The following is a 19166-nucleotide window of genomic DNA, read 5'->3' as shown; positions in this document are numbered from 1 at the left end:
AAACTGTAGCCCTGTCATAGAGTCCTTGGGCTTCTGATGAGAATGATGTAGGTCGGTTCTTCTTACTCTTGTGCAAGTGAGTCATCTGAGCATTTTGTTGAGATGTGGCTTTTAGACAAGGGGGTCCTGAGAGTCTGCCTTGCTAGTGCGCCCCCTGCTGACGGTGCCGATGCTGCTGGTCCACAGACCACCCCCATGATAGTGAGGCTCTTGAGAAGCCGGCGGCTTGGATGTCATTTCTCACTGCCCCCTGGTTTTGCTCTTTCAGAATGAAATGCTGGAGGAGGGACATGAGTATGCCGTCATGCTGTACACCTGGCGCAGCTGTTCCCGGGCCATTCCCCAGGTGAGACGGCCCTCACCCTGTGCATGTATCTCAAACCCCTCTGCGGGGGTCTTATTCCTTCTCACTCTACTCACAAAGGATTGCTGAGCTTTTCCAGGTGGGAGGGGGTAAGTCAGGGCCTCTCATCCAATGAAGCAGCCTGAAGTCACTGATGACCAGGGCCCATGCCCAGGGACTTCAAGGTTTGGGCAGTACACAGTATGCATAGTATCTTATTTCAAAAATTGTACATGCTAATTTTCTGACACCTAAACCATTGCAGAAGGGTATAAAGCAAAATATACGACCTCCTGGCCCCACCAGCCAAACCCACCTTCCTCCATAAGATCATCACTGGCAACACTTTGCTGCATATTCTTCTGTATCGTCTCCCTGGCGTGAATATTATTTTGTACATTTTTATCATTTATAATAGTGTTGTTTCTTTTTTATATTATTCTGCCTTTTGCTTTTAAAAAATTCTTCGTTACTGACTTTTTTATGTCAAAACATACACATATTTTTTTTAACCATCATTGTCATATAACTAATGAGTTCCATCATCACAAATCAACAAACCACAGGTGTATAAAGTAAACAATCTATTCCTCCCCTCCTAATCCTGGTCCTTGGGGAGAAGTGCTATTTGCAGTTTTTCAGCCTTACTGATTTCATCTGCCTGTCTTTTATATGAACACAAAGAGTTTTGTTTTGCTTAAAAAAACAGGATAAAATTATCCTGTTGTTCACCTGCTAGCTTATGGTGACAGTGCTGTTATGGAAATTCATGTAGTTCTATCTCCTCCCTTCTAAGAGTTCATCACTATATTGTGTGAACGCATCATTGAATCCATTTGGTCATCCATGGATGGGTATTTAGCACTTGCTACCTTTTTTTTAAATTTTTTTTTAGTTGTAGATGATGCATACCTGTATTTTACTTATTTATTTATTTTATGTGGTGCTGAGGATCAAACTCAGCGCCTTACATGTGCTAGGCAAGCGCCCTAGCACTGAGTCACAACCCAGCCCTTGCTACCATTTTGAGAATTTCTGACCATCTGTGAAGAGTGTCCTTGAACCGCCTCTCCTCAATCTTCAGATTCAGTTGACCTGCTGGTGGTTTTGACAAGCGTGTTGTAGAGTGTCTGCCACATGATTCTGATGTGCACAATGGTTGAAAACCACTGGGCTGGGAAATGGGTTTTTAATGGCACATCTGATGTTGGCCGACATTGGCCTGGGGATGGCTAGGGGAGTAAGGGATAGAACATTGCTCTTTGCTTAGAATCTGACTGGACCCCCCCTGGGACAGGGCTGGGGAAAGGCCAAAGTGGGAAGCTTCTGATCATAGCACAGAACACCAAAAAAGGGAGGGGGGGTTCCTGTCTTGGGACCAGCTGGTTTCTTATGTGCAGCCAGTCTCTGGGGGGGGGGGCGCCTCTGCCTCCCACCAGACCAGTGAGACTGGGGCCATCCCAGCTTCTTCTTGCTTTGGAATCAGTTACTTCCCAACAGAGGCCCTTGTGAGAGTAAAGGGTATCCTTATTAATAAGACCACAGGTGTGGACCAGGACTGTGTGGACGAACCAGGGTGCTGAGTCCCCTCCTCTGCCCACAGGTGAAGTGCAATGAGCAGCCCAACCGAGTGGAGATCTATGAGAAGACTGTGGAGGTGCTGGAACCGGAGGTCACCAAACTCATGAAGTTCATGTACTTCCAGGTGAGCTGGCCTGGTGGTTCTGCATCAGGAGACGTGAGAAGACCACCTGTCTTCCAGGCACCAGGCTCTGCACCTTGGTACCATGCTGTCTATTCATCTAGCAGCTATTTTTAGAAAGCTACCTACAAACCCCTGTGTGAGCAAAACAGACACATGTCCCTAGCCCCATGTAAGTTACATCTGATGAGTCTGTGAGTACATTCTGGGCATGGGGAGAGACTGACTATAAAAAGTAATTTTCAGGGCATAATTAGTGCTTCGAGCAAACTAATATTTAAAACAGTTCCAGGTTGTGGAGTATCTGCTGGTGCTCTTTAGGGACAGTCTCTTGGGACATGTGTGTGGACTGAGCTCTGGGCAGTGAGAGAGAGGCTGCCTGCAGTGGTCAGGAGCAAGAGCACTCCCTGGAGAAGGTACTGTAAAGTCCAAAGCCCTCAGGTCTGATGTGTTTAAGAAACAGAAGGAAGACAGAGAGACCGGAACTCAGTGAAGATGGGGGATCGGGAGAGGAAGGAGGAGACTGTGGAGAGGGCACTGTGGGCCCTGAGATGGCATTCAAGGCCATGGGAGGCCACTGGAGGGTTTGGGTGACTTAATCTGATCTAAGGTTTTGTGACAGCCTCTGGCTGCTGTATAGGGGTGGATGGCATGTTGGGGGGACAGGAAGAGGTTGGGAGCAGGAGCAGACAGAGAGGACAGCAGGGAGGCCAGTTGGGAGGCCTGTGAGAGTGATGGTGTCAAGAAGGAATGAGCCAGTGTAGTGGCACACGCCTGTAATCCTGTAGCTCGGGAGGCTGAGGTAGGAGGATCATGAATTCAAAGCCAGCCTCAGTGACTTAGTGAGGCCCTAAGCAACTCAGTGAGGCCGTGTCTCTAAATAAAATATTAAAAAGGGCTGGGGATGTGGCTCAGTGATCGAGTGCCCCTGAGTTCAATCCCTGGTATGAAAAAAAAGAAAGGAGGAGAGAGAGCCAGGGCTTCTCTGAGTGGGCAGGCTGGATGGACAGGGGCCACAGGGAGGCATGTGAGTAGAAGGAGCAGGGTGTCACAGTCGCATCAAAAACAGCTGAGGAGGACAGGTTGGTAACTGGCGGCCAGGCTGGACTCCAGGGTGGGCATCATGACACACAGTGCACCCTCTTCTTGGTTCCCCATGGAGCTGAGTGTCATGGACGGATTCCCTGCCAGTCCCCTGCCCAGGGGCAATGCCTGCGGGGTCAGTGTAGTACAAGGAGGTGAGGATAAATGAGGTCCATTGGTAAAGAACAAGTAGAGCCCTGTTCCACAGTGGGTCCCAAGGCCGCGGCTGCTGTTAGCAGCACAGCCCCGGCTTCCAGGAGCCACGGGTCTCTTCGCGAAGGCAGACAGACCTGCAAAAGGAGAGCTTCCCAAAGACCCTGGGGTGCTAAGCCGAGGCCTCCCCAGAGGCATTCGCAGAAGGGAGGATCTGTAGTAACTTAGAACCCGGCTGGCCAGCACCACAGTCACTGGCCACGTGTGACTACTGATGTTAATTAAAATTAAGTACAATTAAGAACGCAGCTCCTCAGTCACAGTGCGCATCTCAAGTGCTCCATGGCCACCCGTGGGGAGCAGCTGTTGATTGCACGGGGCTGCTGGGGAAGGCTCCCGTGGTGGTGGAGGGCTACTGGGTGTGGTCTTTGAGGAGAGGGTGGCTGACTGCGGGGTCCCAGGCCCACGGCTCACATTGGAGCCGTCATTTCTTTCCCCACTTCTCCTCTCCCTTCCTTCCATTTCTTCTCCTCCTCCTCTTTCTCTCCTGCTCACTGCCCCCAGATCGCAGCAGCAGCCTCTTTTTCTCTTATTCAACTGTTTTTTTTTCTGTTTTTGTTTTTTCCTGACACCAGCTTTACTAGGGTATGCCTGGAATGGTACCTGGCACACAGTAGATGCTCAATAAAGAGTTATTGGTCATCATGAGCCCCTTTCTCTGGATGGTTCTCACACACTCTTGGCTTCTTTCTCCTTGTTGGCCAGTGCCTGACACTGTCCCAGGTGTTGGGGACACAAAATGAATAAGACATATTGATGCTTCTAAATGAAAGTGTGTTGGATGAATTCATTGGTTCGACTCACTCAGGGCCAGATCCAGGTTGCCTCTAAAATCAGATTTGGATTGAAATACATCTCTGAGAAAGTCCACCCTACAGATCTGCCCTTTTCTTGATGGCCTGGGGAGACCCCAGGCGAGCCTTGACCAGAAAGCAGAGGGAGCCACTGCCCCCACCCCTGGGGCCGCCTCCCCCTTACGCCTGCCCTTCTGCCTCCAGCGCAAGGCCATCGAGCGGTTCTGCAGCGAGGTGAAGCGTCTGTGCCACGCCGAGCGCAGGAAGGACTTTGTGTCCGAGGCCTACCTGCTGACCCTGGGCAAGTTCATCAACATGTTCGCCGTCTTGGACGAGCTGAAGAACATGAAGTGCAGTGTCAAGAACGACCACTCTGCCTACAAGAGGTCAGCACCCTCTCCCGCGGGGCCCTCTTCCCGGGCAGCAGCTGGGTAGCTGGAGGGAGAGGCCAGTGCCCTGCTCACAAGCTCCTTCTCTGGTACCCGACTAGCCAATCCCCAAGACAGAGCAGGGCTGGGCCTGTGTCAGCCTGGCTTGAGGAGCAGGCTGTGGAGCTGAGTCTGTGGAGAGCCTGACCTTGGCAGGGTCTCATAGCTCAAGATGGAGTTAGAGCCTCATTTCCCCGTCCATGAAGCCGTAACCATTCTGTTGCCCCATGCTTGATGGAACCAGGAAGGTAATTTTAAAATGGCTACTGTGTTAACTTTGCATAGCTGTGACAAAATACCCAACATAAACAACTGAAAAGAGGAAAGGCATATTTTGGCTGATGGTTTCAGAATTTTCCGTCCATGGTCACCTGATTCCATGGTTTCTGAGCCTATGGCGAGGCAGAACATCATGGCGGGATGTACGTGATGGAGCCAAGTTGCTCATCTCATGGTGGCCAGGAAGCTGGTGGGGGCAGGAAAGAAGAGGTCAGGGACAAGATTACCCTTCCACGGCAAGTCCTCAGTGACATACTTCTTCCAAGTAGGCCCTGTTACATTACCTAGTTTCTACCCCTTCTCAGTAGCCATCAATGCATTAATCCACTGGTGAGATCAGGGCCCTCATGATTTGATCACTTCCCCAAAGGAGCCCCTCTGTGCATTGCTGCACTGGAGACCAAGCCGTCAGCATGGGAGCCTTTCAGGGACACTCCAGATCAAGACTCTAGTAGTTACATTAGTCATTTTTCTGCAAGACTCAGAAAGCCATTCAAACTGCTATGCAGAAGACAGAAATGAGTTGGCTTATGGAACCCAGACATCCAGGCATGCCCCCATCCAGTGCCCGGGTGGTGATGTTAGCCTAGGTCTCCCCACCTCTGCTGCCCTTCCCTCTCTAACGGCCTCCTGCTCAGGCCAGTTGTGCCTCATGGTGGTCTCTGGCAGCAGCTTCCCACCAGCCAGATAGCAACCCCAATATTTCAGGGAAATGCTTTTGCACAGGTCTCAGGGAAGAAGGATGTCCCTCAAGCCTGTATCATGTGCTGGTCCCTCCATTAGTCACTGGTGAGGTAGGCTGCTCTGATCAGACACTGCTCACTCTTAGATTTGGGGGATCCATATCAGCTTAGAAGAAAGGACCACATCTAAAATTGTGTGTGTGTGTGTGGCGGTGGGGGGGGAGGTTGTTTCTCTTTATAAATCAGGACACAGTCACCCAAGAGGAGACAAGAGCAGTTAAAAGCAAGAGACTCCCAGCATGTTGCATGAGGTTCAGATGAACCCCAGAGTGTCTGGCCACCTCTGGTGGAAGGACTTTCCATGTCACTGTTGGGGAGGGAGGAGGGACCCTCCCCCCACATTGTCCTTGGGTTCAGAGTGCCTGGAGTGAGCAGACTGGTTCTCACAAGTTGATTCTTCTGTGTACACCATGAAACCCGGGGTGCCCAGCAGGCAGAGCCCATGTCTCAGCTGACCCAGAAATGTCAGATTCACAAAGATTCCATAGATAGCTCATGGCATAACATCCTCCCCCACACACCCGACAGTTAGAGCACACTGCTGCCGTCATGGCCACAACCGACGTCCTGCGTGTCCGGAGCGAGGCAGGGGTACTCTGCTACCACAGATCCCTGTGTGCCCTACACCCATCCTGCTTTCATCTTATAATCCTGTAATGTTAACAGACTTATTTTCCATGCAATTCTTTGTTTGAGAAACATCGAGGTTTTCCTATAAGGAAAGCGTCTCCACGGCTCACAGTGCAGCTCCGGGGCAGGTGCTCCTTTCACTCCCTCTGGCCCCTCCACCTGCATCAGTGGAGGCTGGCTCCCCATAAACTTTCCAAGACTTCAGAGATTTTCAGTGCATCCCTGCCCTTGAATTTCAGATGCCCTGTCCTGACCTCGGGGGACAGTGTCACTCCGGGTAGGGTGGAAATGGGAGCCCACGTGACGTACCTCAGGCTCGGGGTGTGCAGATGCTCTTCGGTCTCACCTGCCATCTGCCTTTCAGGGCGGCACAGTTCCTGAGGAAGATGGCGGACCCCCAGTCCATTCAGGAATCGCAGAACCTCTCCATGTTCCTGGCCAACCACAACAGGATCACCCAGGTGGGTCCTGCCTGGCGTCTTGGGGAAACAGGGGCCTGGAGGCTGGGTGAACCTCAAGCAGATGATCTCAGTCCAACTTCTGTCTGCACTGCCCATCACAAGAGTGAAAAACCACTGCAGCCTTCAGCCTCCCTCCCAACCACAGATGGCCCTTCCACCCTCTCCAGGCCTTGTCCTCTGAAAGCCTTCAGCCAGGGTAGAGGACCAGAGAGCAGGACCACCACCCACTGCAACGCCTTGGGCAAAGGCCAGACCTCAAGTTTCTCATCTATAAAATGGGTCTGTCATTTTGAATATATTATGAGGATTTATCTCGCTGGACTATCGTGAGAAATAAAGGAGATGCTGTACAAAAAGCCCTCGGCATGCTCCGTGGGTCGGCTTTGTGATCAAAATACCTGACAACAACTTAGAGCAGGAAAAGTTTATTTGGGGCTTACAGTTTTAGTACCTTAGTGCTGGTTGGCTGACTCCATGGCTCTGGGTGTGAGGGGAGGGAGAATATCAAGATGGAAGGATGAGGTAGAGGAAGGTGGCTCAGCTCTTGGCATCCAGGAAGCAGAGTGACAGAGTGAGGAGTCAGGGACGAGCTCTGGTCCAGGCCACATCCTACCTGCCTATATTTACCACCCAGTAGTCCTTTCAGATTATTAGCCCATCAAAGGAATTAACCAATCATTTCACCTCTGAACACATGAGCTTTTTGGGGGGTGTCTCGTAGACAAACCACAACATATGCAAAGCCAGGAAAGGAGGAAAAGGTCCAGAGCTCTGGTCCCTGCTTTGCAGGGCATGACCACTCAGCTGTCACTCTCCCATTATACCCAGCATAGCCTGACTCATCCCACCCTCTGTCAGGTCAGCCGCAACAGGTGCCGGCAAGAATGTTGGCAGGACCCAGGCCGGTGCTGAGGGGCCCTGCATTTCCCCAGGGGTTTTAGGCTCAGCTCCCTGGGCAGAGGCCCAGAGTTGGCAGGGCCCTTCCTGCTCTGTTCACTGCCCAGTGTCTGAGGCCCCAGGAGACTGAGTCCCCTGCTGCCTGTACAGAGCTCCAGCAGTGCCCTTCTTGGGTGTCCCACAAGGACCCTTTGCTTCTTTGGAGAAAGCACGGGGATGGGAACTTCAGATCCTTCTCTCTAGGAGATGTTTCTGAACTGCTGTGACCTGCCAGGAGGAGACACCTACTGGCCCAGGTGCCCCCACCCCCACTCCATGGGTCTTTCCCTGCCCTTGTCTGATGAAAACAGCACAGATAAGTCTATGCCTTCAGAGCTGAGCTGAAATTACTACAGGCCTGTTGTAAAGCTGAGCTGCTTCGGCTCTGCCTAAGAGAGTGCTTCTTACTTGCAATTGCTGGGGACTGAGATGGAGGCTCCAAGGCAAGCAAGCTCCCTGCACAGGAGGCATGCAGGAGCTCTGGCTACCCAGCCACTTGGGTGGCATTCACAAGGGCATTCAGGCATCAGACTGGCTGGTGTGAAGGCTCCTCTCCCCCAGGGCCATTCATGACTCCTGGGCCATCAGTAGAGCCACGTGCTCAGTCACTGCTGCCCAAACTGTGTGGCAGGTGAGGATGCAGGAGGGGGTGTCTTGTGCTTGTCCTGAGGGCGGGTGCTGTTTCAGTGTCTCCACCAGCAACTGGAAGTGATCCCTGGCTACGAGGAGCTGCTGGCGGACATCGTGAACATCTGCGTGGATTACTACGAGAACAAGATGTACCTGACCCCCAGTGAGAAGCACATGCTCCTCAAGGTAAACCCCACCACATACTGCAGACAGGGATTGCCCTCCCACCTCCTCCTTATCTAAAATCATTTTTAAAGAACAATATTTCTATTTCTTAAACAGTGATACAGATCTCACTGCACATGTGGTCTCTTCTTTCGCTTTAATATCTCCTATGCACCTTTAAGGTGTCATTAAGGATATTTCTGCAATATAATTTTTATGGTTGCCCACTATTCCATTCTATGGGGATGTTGTTGTTTAACATGTTCCCTGGGGTGGGATTTTTGTTTGCTAAACTGCATTAAAACCCTCATAGCACAGCTTTTTGTTTTTTGTTTTTTTTTTTTTTGTTCCAGGGACTAAACTCAGAGGCACTCAACCTCTGAGTCACATCCTCAGCCCTATTTTGTATTTTATTAAGAGACAGCTCTCTCTGAATTGCTTAGCACCTCGCTATTGCTGAGTCTGGCTTTGAACTCTTGATCCTCCTGCCTCAGCCTCTTGAGCCACTGGGATTATAGGCGTGCGCCACCATACCCAGTGTAGCACAGCTTTTATGCACCTCTTTTGGTCAAGCTTAACATTATGAAAGAGAAATTGCTGAATCAGAGGGAAAACAGAATCTTAGGGCTTTTGCTTTAATTTGTCAAATGGTCATGATTATCTCAACAGTTTACAAATTTTATCCTAAAATTATTAATGGGGAAAATCCAGGATATCCAAAAAAGCATTAAAAAATTTCAACCTGTCACCATCTTTTACCCTGGAAATAACATCTTCAGAATTGTGATGTATATGCTTCTAATTTTTTTCTATGCTTGTATATTTAAAACATATGCAATATACATAAGCATGTCGAATTTTTCTCAGATGTCCTTAATTATGTTTGGAATATTTCGCAGCAATTGACTAAAGTCACATAGATGAGACTTCTTGGCTTTAACCACAATATATCATTGTCTGCTAAGATTATTTCTAATTCCTCTCCAATAGTTATAGCACTGACATGAACAACTTTCTCTATATCTTCACATGCACCATAGAGCACCCCCCTTTTGATTCTTTCTTCCCTCAAACCTCATCTTCCAAAGTGTTTCTTTCTCTCTCTTTCTCTCTCTCTCCCTCTCTTGCCACTTTTGGCATTTTAAGAACTCCTGACCTGGGTTAGTGTTCCTGTCCTTACATTTCTGGCACCTCAATTGAGTTTGTAGGGTATATTTCATTGCTTTGTCAAAATACCTGATGTAAAGTACAAAGAAAAAAGATTTAGTTAGCTCACAGTTTGGGGGACCGGAAGTTCAAGCAGCATGGTACAGGCTCTGGCAAAGTTCCTCCCTGACTATATCACATCATGGCAGGAAACTATATGTATCTCTGTGTGGTCTCTCTCCCCTGCTTGTCAGGTCACCAGGATTCAATCATGGGACCTCCATCATAATAAGCTAATCTAATTTAGTCACTTTCCAAAGAACCCACCTCTGAACCATCATGGGGTTAAGGTTTTCACCCTCTTAATACCCTTACCATGTAACTTTGGAGATTAGAATCCTGCATGAGATCTAGGGGGAACAAGCCACCTTCAAACTATAGCACAAGGCAGTATGTCTGTATGACTTGTTCACTCCAGCTTCCTCTTGGCCGCCAGAAACCCAGAGAGGTTATTCAAAGTTCAGACCCTTTGACAGCCCAGCTCCATGCTTGGGTGGTACCCAGCTCTGCCCATGCTTGCTCCCTCCATGAGCTAGGTTATGAAACTCCAGTCCACCAAGCAGTGTTACATACGACCTTCAAATTCTCCAGCACTTTTTTTTTTTTCTCTCAACGCTCTTTAATTCCCCTACATCCTAACTTCCCAGCCCACTTCTCTCTGAATTCTCCACCATCTTCAGTCTGGCTTCCAACACTGTTGAGCTATTTCACGGCTCTGCAGTTTGTGTTAATGAAATCAAATGCCACCAGAGGGCGCCATTCATCCTTAACAGGAAAAGTCCTGCGCTCATCCTACAGCACAGGTAGGACCCAAGAGGGAAGCCATCCAACCTGAATAGTCTTCCAGTCGACTCTCTTTGGTGTTGGATGAGAAATAGAGGCACAGCGAGAAGTGACTGTCCCACAGCTTACGTCTAGCCGCACCCCCTTTAGCTGCACATTCCACATAGGAGGAAAACAAACAAGCTTTGGGGGTTGAAATGAGAATGTTGACCTACTTGACATGTCACCCATGTCTCTATAGGAACTGTTACATTGTTATTTCTTTGGGGGGGAAAGGTGGATATTTTTACATTCACCATTGGCCAGTGTTATGTGCCTGCGAGGTGCTGCACCCTAGATAGGCCTCAGGCTCCTTACTCTCAAGAAGGACCTAAATGTGCCCATTTTTATTGACAGACCCTGGATGAGATCCTGTCACTGCAGCTCATCTTTGTGACTTTGACAAGCTGTCCAACCTTTCTGTGTTTCTGATTTCCCAGCCATAGAACAAGGCTGTTGCTTAGAACCTGACTCACAAGATTGTTGTCAGAACTAAGAATTATGGTCAACAGCAGTAATTGTTAAATCCCTAAAGCACAGTCTGTGGCCCATATACTCAATGCTTACGAAGTGGCTGCCATAATATACTAAATTTATCATTGAAATTAGTCCCATGTTTCCTGTCTATATTTGAAAATATGAGGGTTTTTTTCATAATGAATGTATGTCTCCATTTGTATGTGTACAAATTAAAGCTTTTTTTTTTTTTTTAATAATTCCAGTGCACGTCAATAGTTTTTGCACTCTGCCCTTTTTCGTTCTAGGTTATGGGCTTTGGCCTCTACCTGATGGATGGAAATGTCAGTAATATTTACAAACTGGATGCCAAGAAGAGAATCAACCTTAGCAAAATTGATAAGTTCTTTAAGGTCAGCCACTGGAGCTGGGGCAGGGCAGGGGGCCAGGGTTACACCAGCATCAAGAGGACTAGAGAAAGGAATGAAATTTGCCACAAATTAGGGGGAGCTGTTAATTGAGCAGTTACTCTGCAGACCCCAACAGTGGGAGAATAGGATGACAGCTTCTAGCTGCCCCTGGTGGAGGAGTTGGCACTAGAGAAGGCTGTCCCCGGAAAGCATGCACGGTTCTCAAACACGGCTCCACTGGGATTCCACTAGGGGAATGTGATACTTCTTGTGTTCTCCTTTAGCCCTTTCCGGAAGTCATCTAAAGAAAGAGGTGTCTCCTTTTGTTTTCAGAATAAACCAAAGCTCAAGGAAGTAGGAGGGCTAAAGAGTGGATTTTAAGTGGATTCCCATTTGAAAAACCACAGCCTCTCCCCCGGCCCACTATAAGCCCCTTGGCCTCCCTCCTGTCAGGCGAATTGCCTCACCAGCCTATGCACTCAGTTGGTTCTAGTGCCTCTAAGAGAGAGTTGATCTTTTGTTCCTAAATCTTTTAAAACAAAAACTTGTAGTCAATCAAGCCTTTGAATTTTTTTTTTTTTTTTTTTTTTTTTTTTGCAAAGGGGCTTCCATACTTTGGAAATGAATCATTTTTTTCTAATGCTGGGCCTTGCAGGCATGAAGCTGGTCTTGGCTCAGACATGGGAATGCCCAGTTTCATATAACTGGTGAGATCTCATGAAGGTGTGGCATGGAGAGCACCAGGCAGGGTCAAGGGGAGCAAGAGGAGTCTTGTTTTGCTGCTTGAATGGGCTTTTTTTTTCAAGTTTGAAACTTTTACTTTTCTCCAGAGCAGCCCTAGATGAAAACAGGACTCGTCTTGGGAGACCCTTGCAAAATCTGCCTTGAGTCAGTGTGCATAAGCCGGCTGTGAAGGGAGGGGACACACTCTCCACAGTCAGGCCTGGGGTAAAGTCTAGCGCTGCTGCTTCACAGCTGAATGGCCGTGGGAAAGTCACTGAATCTCCCTGGAACCACATCTTCCTATCTGAGAACTATGAATGCTCAGGGTAATCCTCGGAGGGTTTCCCCAAGGATTCACTGGGGTTGCGTAGATGAGTCCGAGCCCTGGGTCCTAATCCTGGCTCTCTGACTTTATGGGACATCGCTAGCCTGCCTGCCTGTCAGTTTCTTTGTTAGTGACATGAACGTGATTACAGTACTAACTTCACATTTCTTTCTTTCTTTTTCCTTTTTGATACTAGAGATTGAACCCAGGGCAAAATTAACCACGGAGCCCCATCCCCAGCCCTTTTTTGTATTTTATTTAGAGAAAGGGTCTCACTGAGTTGCTTAGGGCCTCACTAAGTTGCTGAGGCTGGTAAGAAGAATGAAATCATGTCATTTGCTGGTGATGGATGGAGCTGGAGAACATCATGCTAAGTGCAATGAGCCAGTCCCCCCGAACCTAGGGCTGAGTGTCCTGTCAGATTTGTGGATGATAAACCAGCAAGGGATGTTGGGGAGGGGAATAATAGAAATAGATTGGACTAGACAAAGGGTAACGGAGAGAAGGGGGGAGGGGAATAGGAAAGACAGTAGAATTAATTGGTCACGACTTTCCTAGCCGTGTACTTGTATACACGACCAGGGTAACTCCATATCACATACTACCACAAGAGTGGGAACCTAATAAAGTAAGTTATACTCTATGTATGTGTATTCTGCCAAAATACATTCTACTGTCATTTAATTTAAAAAAAATTTAAATAAAAGTAGCAGCAGAATAACAACAATAACAAAAAGTAGCTGAGGCTGGCCTTGAACTTGCCGTCCTCCGGCCTCAGCCTCCCAAGCTGCTGGGATTACAGTTGTGACAGGTGTGTCCCACCATGCCCGACTTCACACAGTGTTGGTATGGACTGAGATAATGCTTCTAAAGTGTTTGGCCCTGTATCTAGTGCGTGGGAGGTAGAGAGTAGATGCCAGTCTCCCTTCCGTTTGCCCTGGCCTTTGGCTGGAAGTTTCTTACCTTCTGGAGCAGTAGGAAGAGAAAGGACCCTCCACTGCAAGGCTAGCCATCTGGTCCTCAGACTTCATCCATTGTACTGGCTGTGTGACCTTAGACAAGTCACTTTGCCTCTCTGAGCTCGGTTGCCTAGAACACAGAATTGGTTGGAGACAGGGGAGGACCAGTATGCCAGCTGAGGTTCCTTTTGGTTCTGGGTTCACACAATAGCATCATCAGAAGCAGAAACAAGGGGCCAGGCCCCAGGCGCACATGGAGGCCCGCTGCCCCCCTGCCTCCGGCCGCATCTCACGCGCTGTGTTTGCTTCCTTTGCAGCAGCTGCAGGTGGTGCCCCTGTTCGGCGACATGCAGATAGAGCTGGCCAGATACATTAAGACCAGTGCTCACTATGAAGAGAACAAGTCCAAGTGAGTGCCTGCCGTAATGTCTCTAGGCTCCTGCGAGGACGCCCGGCCCGGGCAGGGGGCCGAGGGGCCACTTCAGTCCCTCCTCCCTCCCCAGAGCCCTGGGCAGGTGGACCCTCAGATCACTGGCGCCACCAGAGGGAGCAGCGGAGGGTGCTCGGAGCCCTTTTGTATCCGCCCTTTGCTGCCAGGTTCAAAAGGTCTCAGAGCACAACCATGTCCCTCATCCTGCTTAGTGGTAGCCCATGGCGTCCCTTCAGAGGGACAGCAGGAGTCCTCCTCCTTCCCTGAGATGTGGGGAGCAGCCGCTGGCTCTCGTTGGCCAGCTGGAGAGAGATGGTGACAATCTTCATCTCCCCGATTCTCTGCTCGGGCTTTGCGACCATTCAGTAAGTACGTGGTGACGTGTGGCCGGAATGGCTCCAGTGTGAAGTGAGCTGACGCCTCCCCTTGGGTCATTTTATCCACCACAATCCCAGGGAATCTGTGCTGAGGTCTGAGGGATCAGTGGCTCACCGGACTTGGGGGACATCTGGCTCCAGTCTCCGCCGTCTGCTTTGAAATCAGATGCCGTTGTGGGGGTTGCTTCTGAGTGCATTTCACCCAGGGCTGAGTGGACATGGCCTTTCCAAGTGGAAGAGAGCTGGCCGTCCTGTGGTCATGGGTGAGAGTTCAGTACCTTCAAGGACAGCTGTGAAGTGCCCTTGACCTCTACTCACCAGGCTCTGTAGCTGAGCTCCCAGGGATGGCCAGTCCCGTGCCTCCATCCTCTGGGGCTGCCTGGGTGGGAGGAGCACGGGGTCAGGGATGAGGGGCTTGTTTTCTGCCCCTTGCCTGCCTGGCTCCTGGACCACCTGACGCTGGTTGGGAGGAGGCTGTTGTATGACCAGGGCAGGAAGTCAGAGGTTTGAGTGATGGTTTCTTGATCCCTCCAAGTAGCTCAAAATAAAGAATGGCAAAGTATAAGCGTGAGGAAGGCCATCGCTGTTCTGCGCACCCCCAGGAGAATCCCTTCAGGGCTCCTTTTAAAATTTTAACTTCTCTCTGAAACATTCTGAGCTCATGCTTAGTCTGTCTGCTGGGTTACCAGCACCAGACAGGGGAAGACAGGAAGAGGAGTGAGGACTCTTACTCGTTCATTTTCTCTCCAATGCAGGATTGTTTTCTTTTTCTTTCTTCTTCTTCTTCATCTTCTTTTTTTTTTTTGGTACTGGGGATCAAACTCAGCAGCGCTTAACCACTGAGCACATCCCCAGCCCTTTTAATATTTTATTTAGAGACAGGGTCTCACTGAGTTGCTTAGCGCCTTGCTAAGTTGCTGAGGCTGGCTTTGAACTGTGATCCTCCTGCCTCCGCCTCCCCATGCAGTACGGTTTTCCTAATCACATCTGTCAGAAAGGGCAGAGAGGAAGAAGGGAGGTCAGGGAAGGAGGAAAGAGACAGGAGGAGGAGGAGGAGGAAGCCAGCCCTGTGTCCTTGGAGTCCTGGACTCTCACTGTGGGTGTGACCATGTTGCCAGGCCACCCTGGAAAGGAGGCACAAGCCCATCCGGATTTCCCCAGTCCAGCTCCAAGCCCTCCAGAGCCAGCTCCTACCACAGGGCTGGTGCTCTTAGAGTTGGGGGGATTGCCCACCTTGCTTTTTCTTTCTTGGATTCCAACCCTTGTACCCCTAGAGAGGCTGTGATCCCCAGCCATGGAACTGGTAAGTATTGTGGACCTGATAGCTGGAAAGGCCTGTGGTTGAGCCTCCTTGGAGTAGGATGGCCACAAGGAAGAGAAGGAGGAGGAGGAGGAGGACTGTTCCTCGAAGCCTGTGGTCTCCACAGCACCACACTTGGCAGGCTCAGGACACCGCTTTCTGGTTCACCCAGGGAGCCAGCCGTGTTGGCTGAGGACCAGGAACAACTAGGGAGTGGAAGGAGCGTGTCCCACCCAGGAGCCTGGGGCTGGCCCGGCTCTGACCCTGTGGTTTTCTACCCAGGTGGACGTGCACACAGAGCAGCATCAGCCCCCAGTACAACATCTGCGAGCAGATGGTTCAGATCCGGGATGACCACATCCGCTTCATCTCGGAGCTGGCTCGCTACAGCAACAGTGAGGTGAGCGCTGGCCACCGGGCACGGAGGCATGTGGGCCAGGCGGGGAGAGGAGCAGCTGGGAAAGAGCAGGAACACCTGGGATACTGGGGAGTGGCAGGGACTACACATCTGGGGCAGGAGGGCAGAGCTGCCCAGAGCGTGGACAGTTACAGCCAGACAGAACCAGGGTTAATTCTGCCCTTTGCAAGTTGTTCAAATCTCTGTGCTTCCCTTTCCTCTCTGCATGATGGGGGTAACATCAAAGCCTGGGAAGGGTATGCAGGAGGGAGTAATGGACAGAGGATGGTTGGATGGGAGGAGTAAGTTCCAGTGTTCTGTGGCACAGTGGGATGACTGTGGTTGACAACAGTTATTTCAGAGCAGCTAGTAGAGAGGATTTTTAACGTTCCCAGCACGAAGACATGATCGATGACTGGTGAGACAGATAATGCCAATTACCCTGATCTGATCATTAGACAAATACTTGTGTTGAAAAGTCACACTGTGCCCTATGAATATATATATATAGATACTAGGTATCAATCAAAAATTTAAAATTTATTAGAAAGGGGGAATAGCAATAGTATCTATCCCAAAAGATTCACTGAAAAAATGAGATGATGTGGCATCTGGAATGTGTGCTGTGCCTAGCAAAGAGGAGGAGCCCAGTGATTATGAATCCCCCCCTCCCCTGCACACAGGATCCAGGTTGTCCCTACCCTCAAGCTCAAGAAAAGGAGTTCTGAGAACTTGTGTACCTAACACTATCCAATATTTTAGAAGCTACATACTAAGGAATGATCATTGTTGTTTTTTTTTTGTTGTTGTTGTTTAAAAAAAAAAAAACTTAAATGCAGTTAGGGACAAAAAAGGGCTATAAAAAAAATCTCCTGTAATCCCAATAGTGACATTTCATTTCATTGAATTTTCGTGGAAATATGATCAGCATAACAAAATCAGGAAAAAAAAAAAAAAAACAGATAAGCAGAAGAAGAGAAAGCAATCCTGTAAGATCCTACCATCTCAGAACTAACTGTGATTAATATTTGGGTGCTGTGTTCTTCTGGGTCTCTCCCTGTAGTAGACAGCCTCCTGATAAGCCATTGGATAAACAGGCCCTATGAGCTCCACCATCCTGGAAGACTGGGCTGGTCCATGTTTGCTCTCTGGTTCCACTGTGTGGCCAGCAGCCATAAGGATTGTTTTTTTTCCAAAACCCAAACTCAGGAAATGTCTTTGGTCTGACATTTATTCTGACAAATGCAGGCAGTGTGGTCATTCAACCAATGGCCCAGTGGGCAAGGGTGAGCTTTCTTACTAAATGTGCCAATCAACTGAAGTAAGCCACAAAAAAAAATTAATTTATCCAAGGGCTAGACTCCTTTATTCCTAGTCAGGTTTTAGTGGACTAAGGATGTACCTGATCCAAAGCATATTTTTTAAAATTACAATGTCCCAAAGTATCCATAGGGGATTTATTCTAGGACCTCAGCTGATATCAATATCCAACAGCACTGAAGTCCCTTTTATAAAATAATGTAGTATTTGAATATAACCTACATGCATCCTCCTATGTACTTTAAATGACCTGTAGATTACTTGTAATACCCAAGTCAATGTAAATGCTATGTAAATAATTGCAGCACAGTATTATTTAGGTAATAACAACAAGAAAAACTAAGTACATTGTAAAGATGCATTCTTTCTGAATATTTTTTCCATCTACTATTGTATAAGCCCATTGGATGCAGAGCCCTGGGTTCAGAGGGCCAAGCAGGCATGATCTCTTCCTGTTTGTATCAAGCCAGTTCTCATCATTTGCAGTAGTCATATCCTTTGAAGTGGCCATGAACCCTGAATTAGTAAATACTGAACAGTTGATCCAAGGAGAAATATAGAGTTGGGTCCCTATGAGCTTCTGGGCACAGTGTTTTCATCTACTGATGAAGTTTTAGACGTGTTTCTGTTTAAAGATACATTGTGTGTTATACAGTGTTGATTCACTGGCATTGTCTGAGGGCCAAAAGCACTGTAACTTATGCCTGAACAAGGCTTATCTAACACATGGAGTTTTTCCATAAGGCATCCTGTACATTCGTGCAGGTAGGAACATGTACAGCACATCAGTCCTATGCCTAGGGACTTTTTCATTTGTTAATTCACCAACAAAGCACAAAAAATGGGTAGCATGGCACTAAGTAGACTGAAAAGGGACACCTGTTTCCAGTGTGAGAGCTGAACAGGGACAGAGTCATCTTGTCCACTCTCAGCTGGGAATTTGTACATCTCTGCACATGACTGAGACATCACTACAAAGTTTTTTGATTTGAGGGCTACAGATAGATTTAATTGAGTGACTTGTGATGAGCATTTTATATGCAATAGAAGAGAAGATTAGAGGGAGTCCCATGTATTAAGAGTCATATTGTGGTGTGGAAGTTAGTGTTGCTTGCTTACATATACATATTTAAGATCTCTGTGCAAGGATATGTGCTTGAGCCACTGTAGTCTGCCCTTCCTACGTGGAATGCAGTCAAGAAAGGTCTGTGTGCCTCTGTGCCCCTGGGTGGTGGCAGGTGGGGCTCTGGCATTGTGCCTCCTGAATTGGGACCCCAGCCATCTACAGGCCTTTAGCAAGGCGCCTGTCTTGAGTCCAGTTCCCCTGTCAAGGGAGCATAATCACTTCCCTGTGAGTTCTTGGGGGGAATCAGTAAGAGGTGTACAAAAGTGCCAGGCATGTGACAGTGAGTGACCGTGGATGTCCTCCAGGTGGTGACAGGTTCCGGGCTGGACAGCCAGAAGTCGGATGAGGAGTACCGGGAGCTGTTCGACCTGGCCCTGCGGGGCCTTCAGCTGTTATCCAAGTGGAGTGCCCATGTCATGGAGGTGGTAGGTGTCCTGGGGCACAGGGTCTCACACTGACCTCCATTCACCTAGAAGCTGTCTGTCCTGCCTCTCCCCTTTGCTAATAACTTTATGGAGATATAATTTACGTAGCATACCACTTTCCTGCTCAGAGTGTGATTTCATTGTTTTTTGTTTGTTTGTTGTTTACTACATTCACAGAGTTGTCTAACAACTCCAGTGTCAAATTGAGAACATCTCCATCACTTTAAAAAGAAATCCAATATCTGATCACCCTTCCCATCCCTCCAGCCCCAAGCCAACTCCTCTCTGTCCCTGTAGGTCTCCCTATTCTGAATGTTTCCTACAAATAAACTCATACAGCACTTAGGCTTTTGCATCTAGCTTCTTTGATTCCACACATTTCCAGGGTTTATCTCTGAAGCATGAATCAGCACCCCTCTTTATGGCTGAAGAGTATGCCAGGACCCCGATATGCCACATTTGTTACCCATTCACCAGTTGATG

General features: G+C 48.7%; 1 protein-coding gene across 5 annotated transcripts in view; it reads left to right on the top strand.

Annotated features, from left to right (window-relative positions):
- The window catches only part of Cyfip2 (cytoplasmic FMR1 interacting protein 2), a 129574-nt gene that overhangs the window by 27562 nt on the left and 82846 nt on the right, over nucleotides 1–19166 (top strand). For all 5 annotated transcript variants that reach the window (XM_027938620.2, XM_027938621.2, XM_071612022.1 and 2 more), the window contains 9 exons: nucleotides 269–346; nucleotides 1947–2048; nucleotides 4340–4521; nucleotides 6580–6676; nucleotides 8300–8428; nucleotides 11200–11304; nucleotides 13626–13717; nucleotides 15698–15815; nucleotides 18564–18683. In XM_027938620.2, coding sequence (XP_027794421.1) covers nucleotides 269–346; nucleotides 1947–2048; nucleotides 4340–4521; nucleotides 6580–6676; nucleotides 8300–8428; nucleotides 11200–11304; nucleotides 13626–13717; nucleotides 15698–15815; nucleotides 18564–18683 — 1023 coding nt within the window. The remainder of the gene's footprint in view (nucleotides 1–268; nucleotides 347–1946; nucleotides 2049–4339; nucleotides 4522–6579; nucleotides 6677–8299; nucleotides 8429–11199; nucleotides 11305–13625; nucleotides 13718–15697; nucleotides 15816–18563; nucleotides 18684–19166) is intronic.

The sequence above is a fragment of the Marmota flaviventris genome, chromosome 5 (genome assembly GCF_047511675.1).
Source record: "Marmota flaviventris isolate mMarFla1 chromosome 5, mMarFla1.hap1, whole genome shotgun sequence".
NCBI classification, from domain to species: domain Eukaryota; kingdom Metazoa; phylum Chordata; class Mammalia; order Rodentia; family Sciuridae; genus Marmota; species Marmota flaviventris.
Note: the sequence above shows the minus strand (reverse complement) of the source record. Positions and strands in the feature narration are given on the sequence as shown.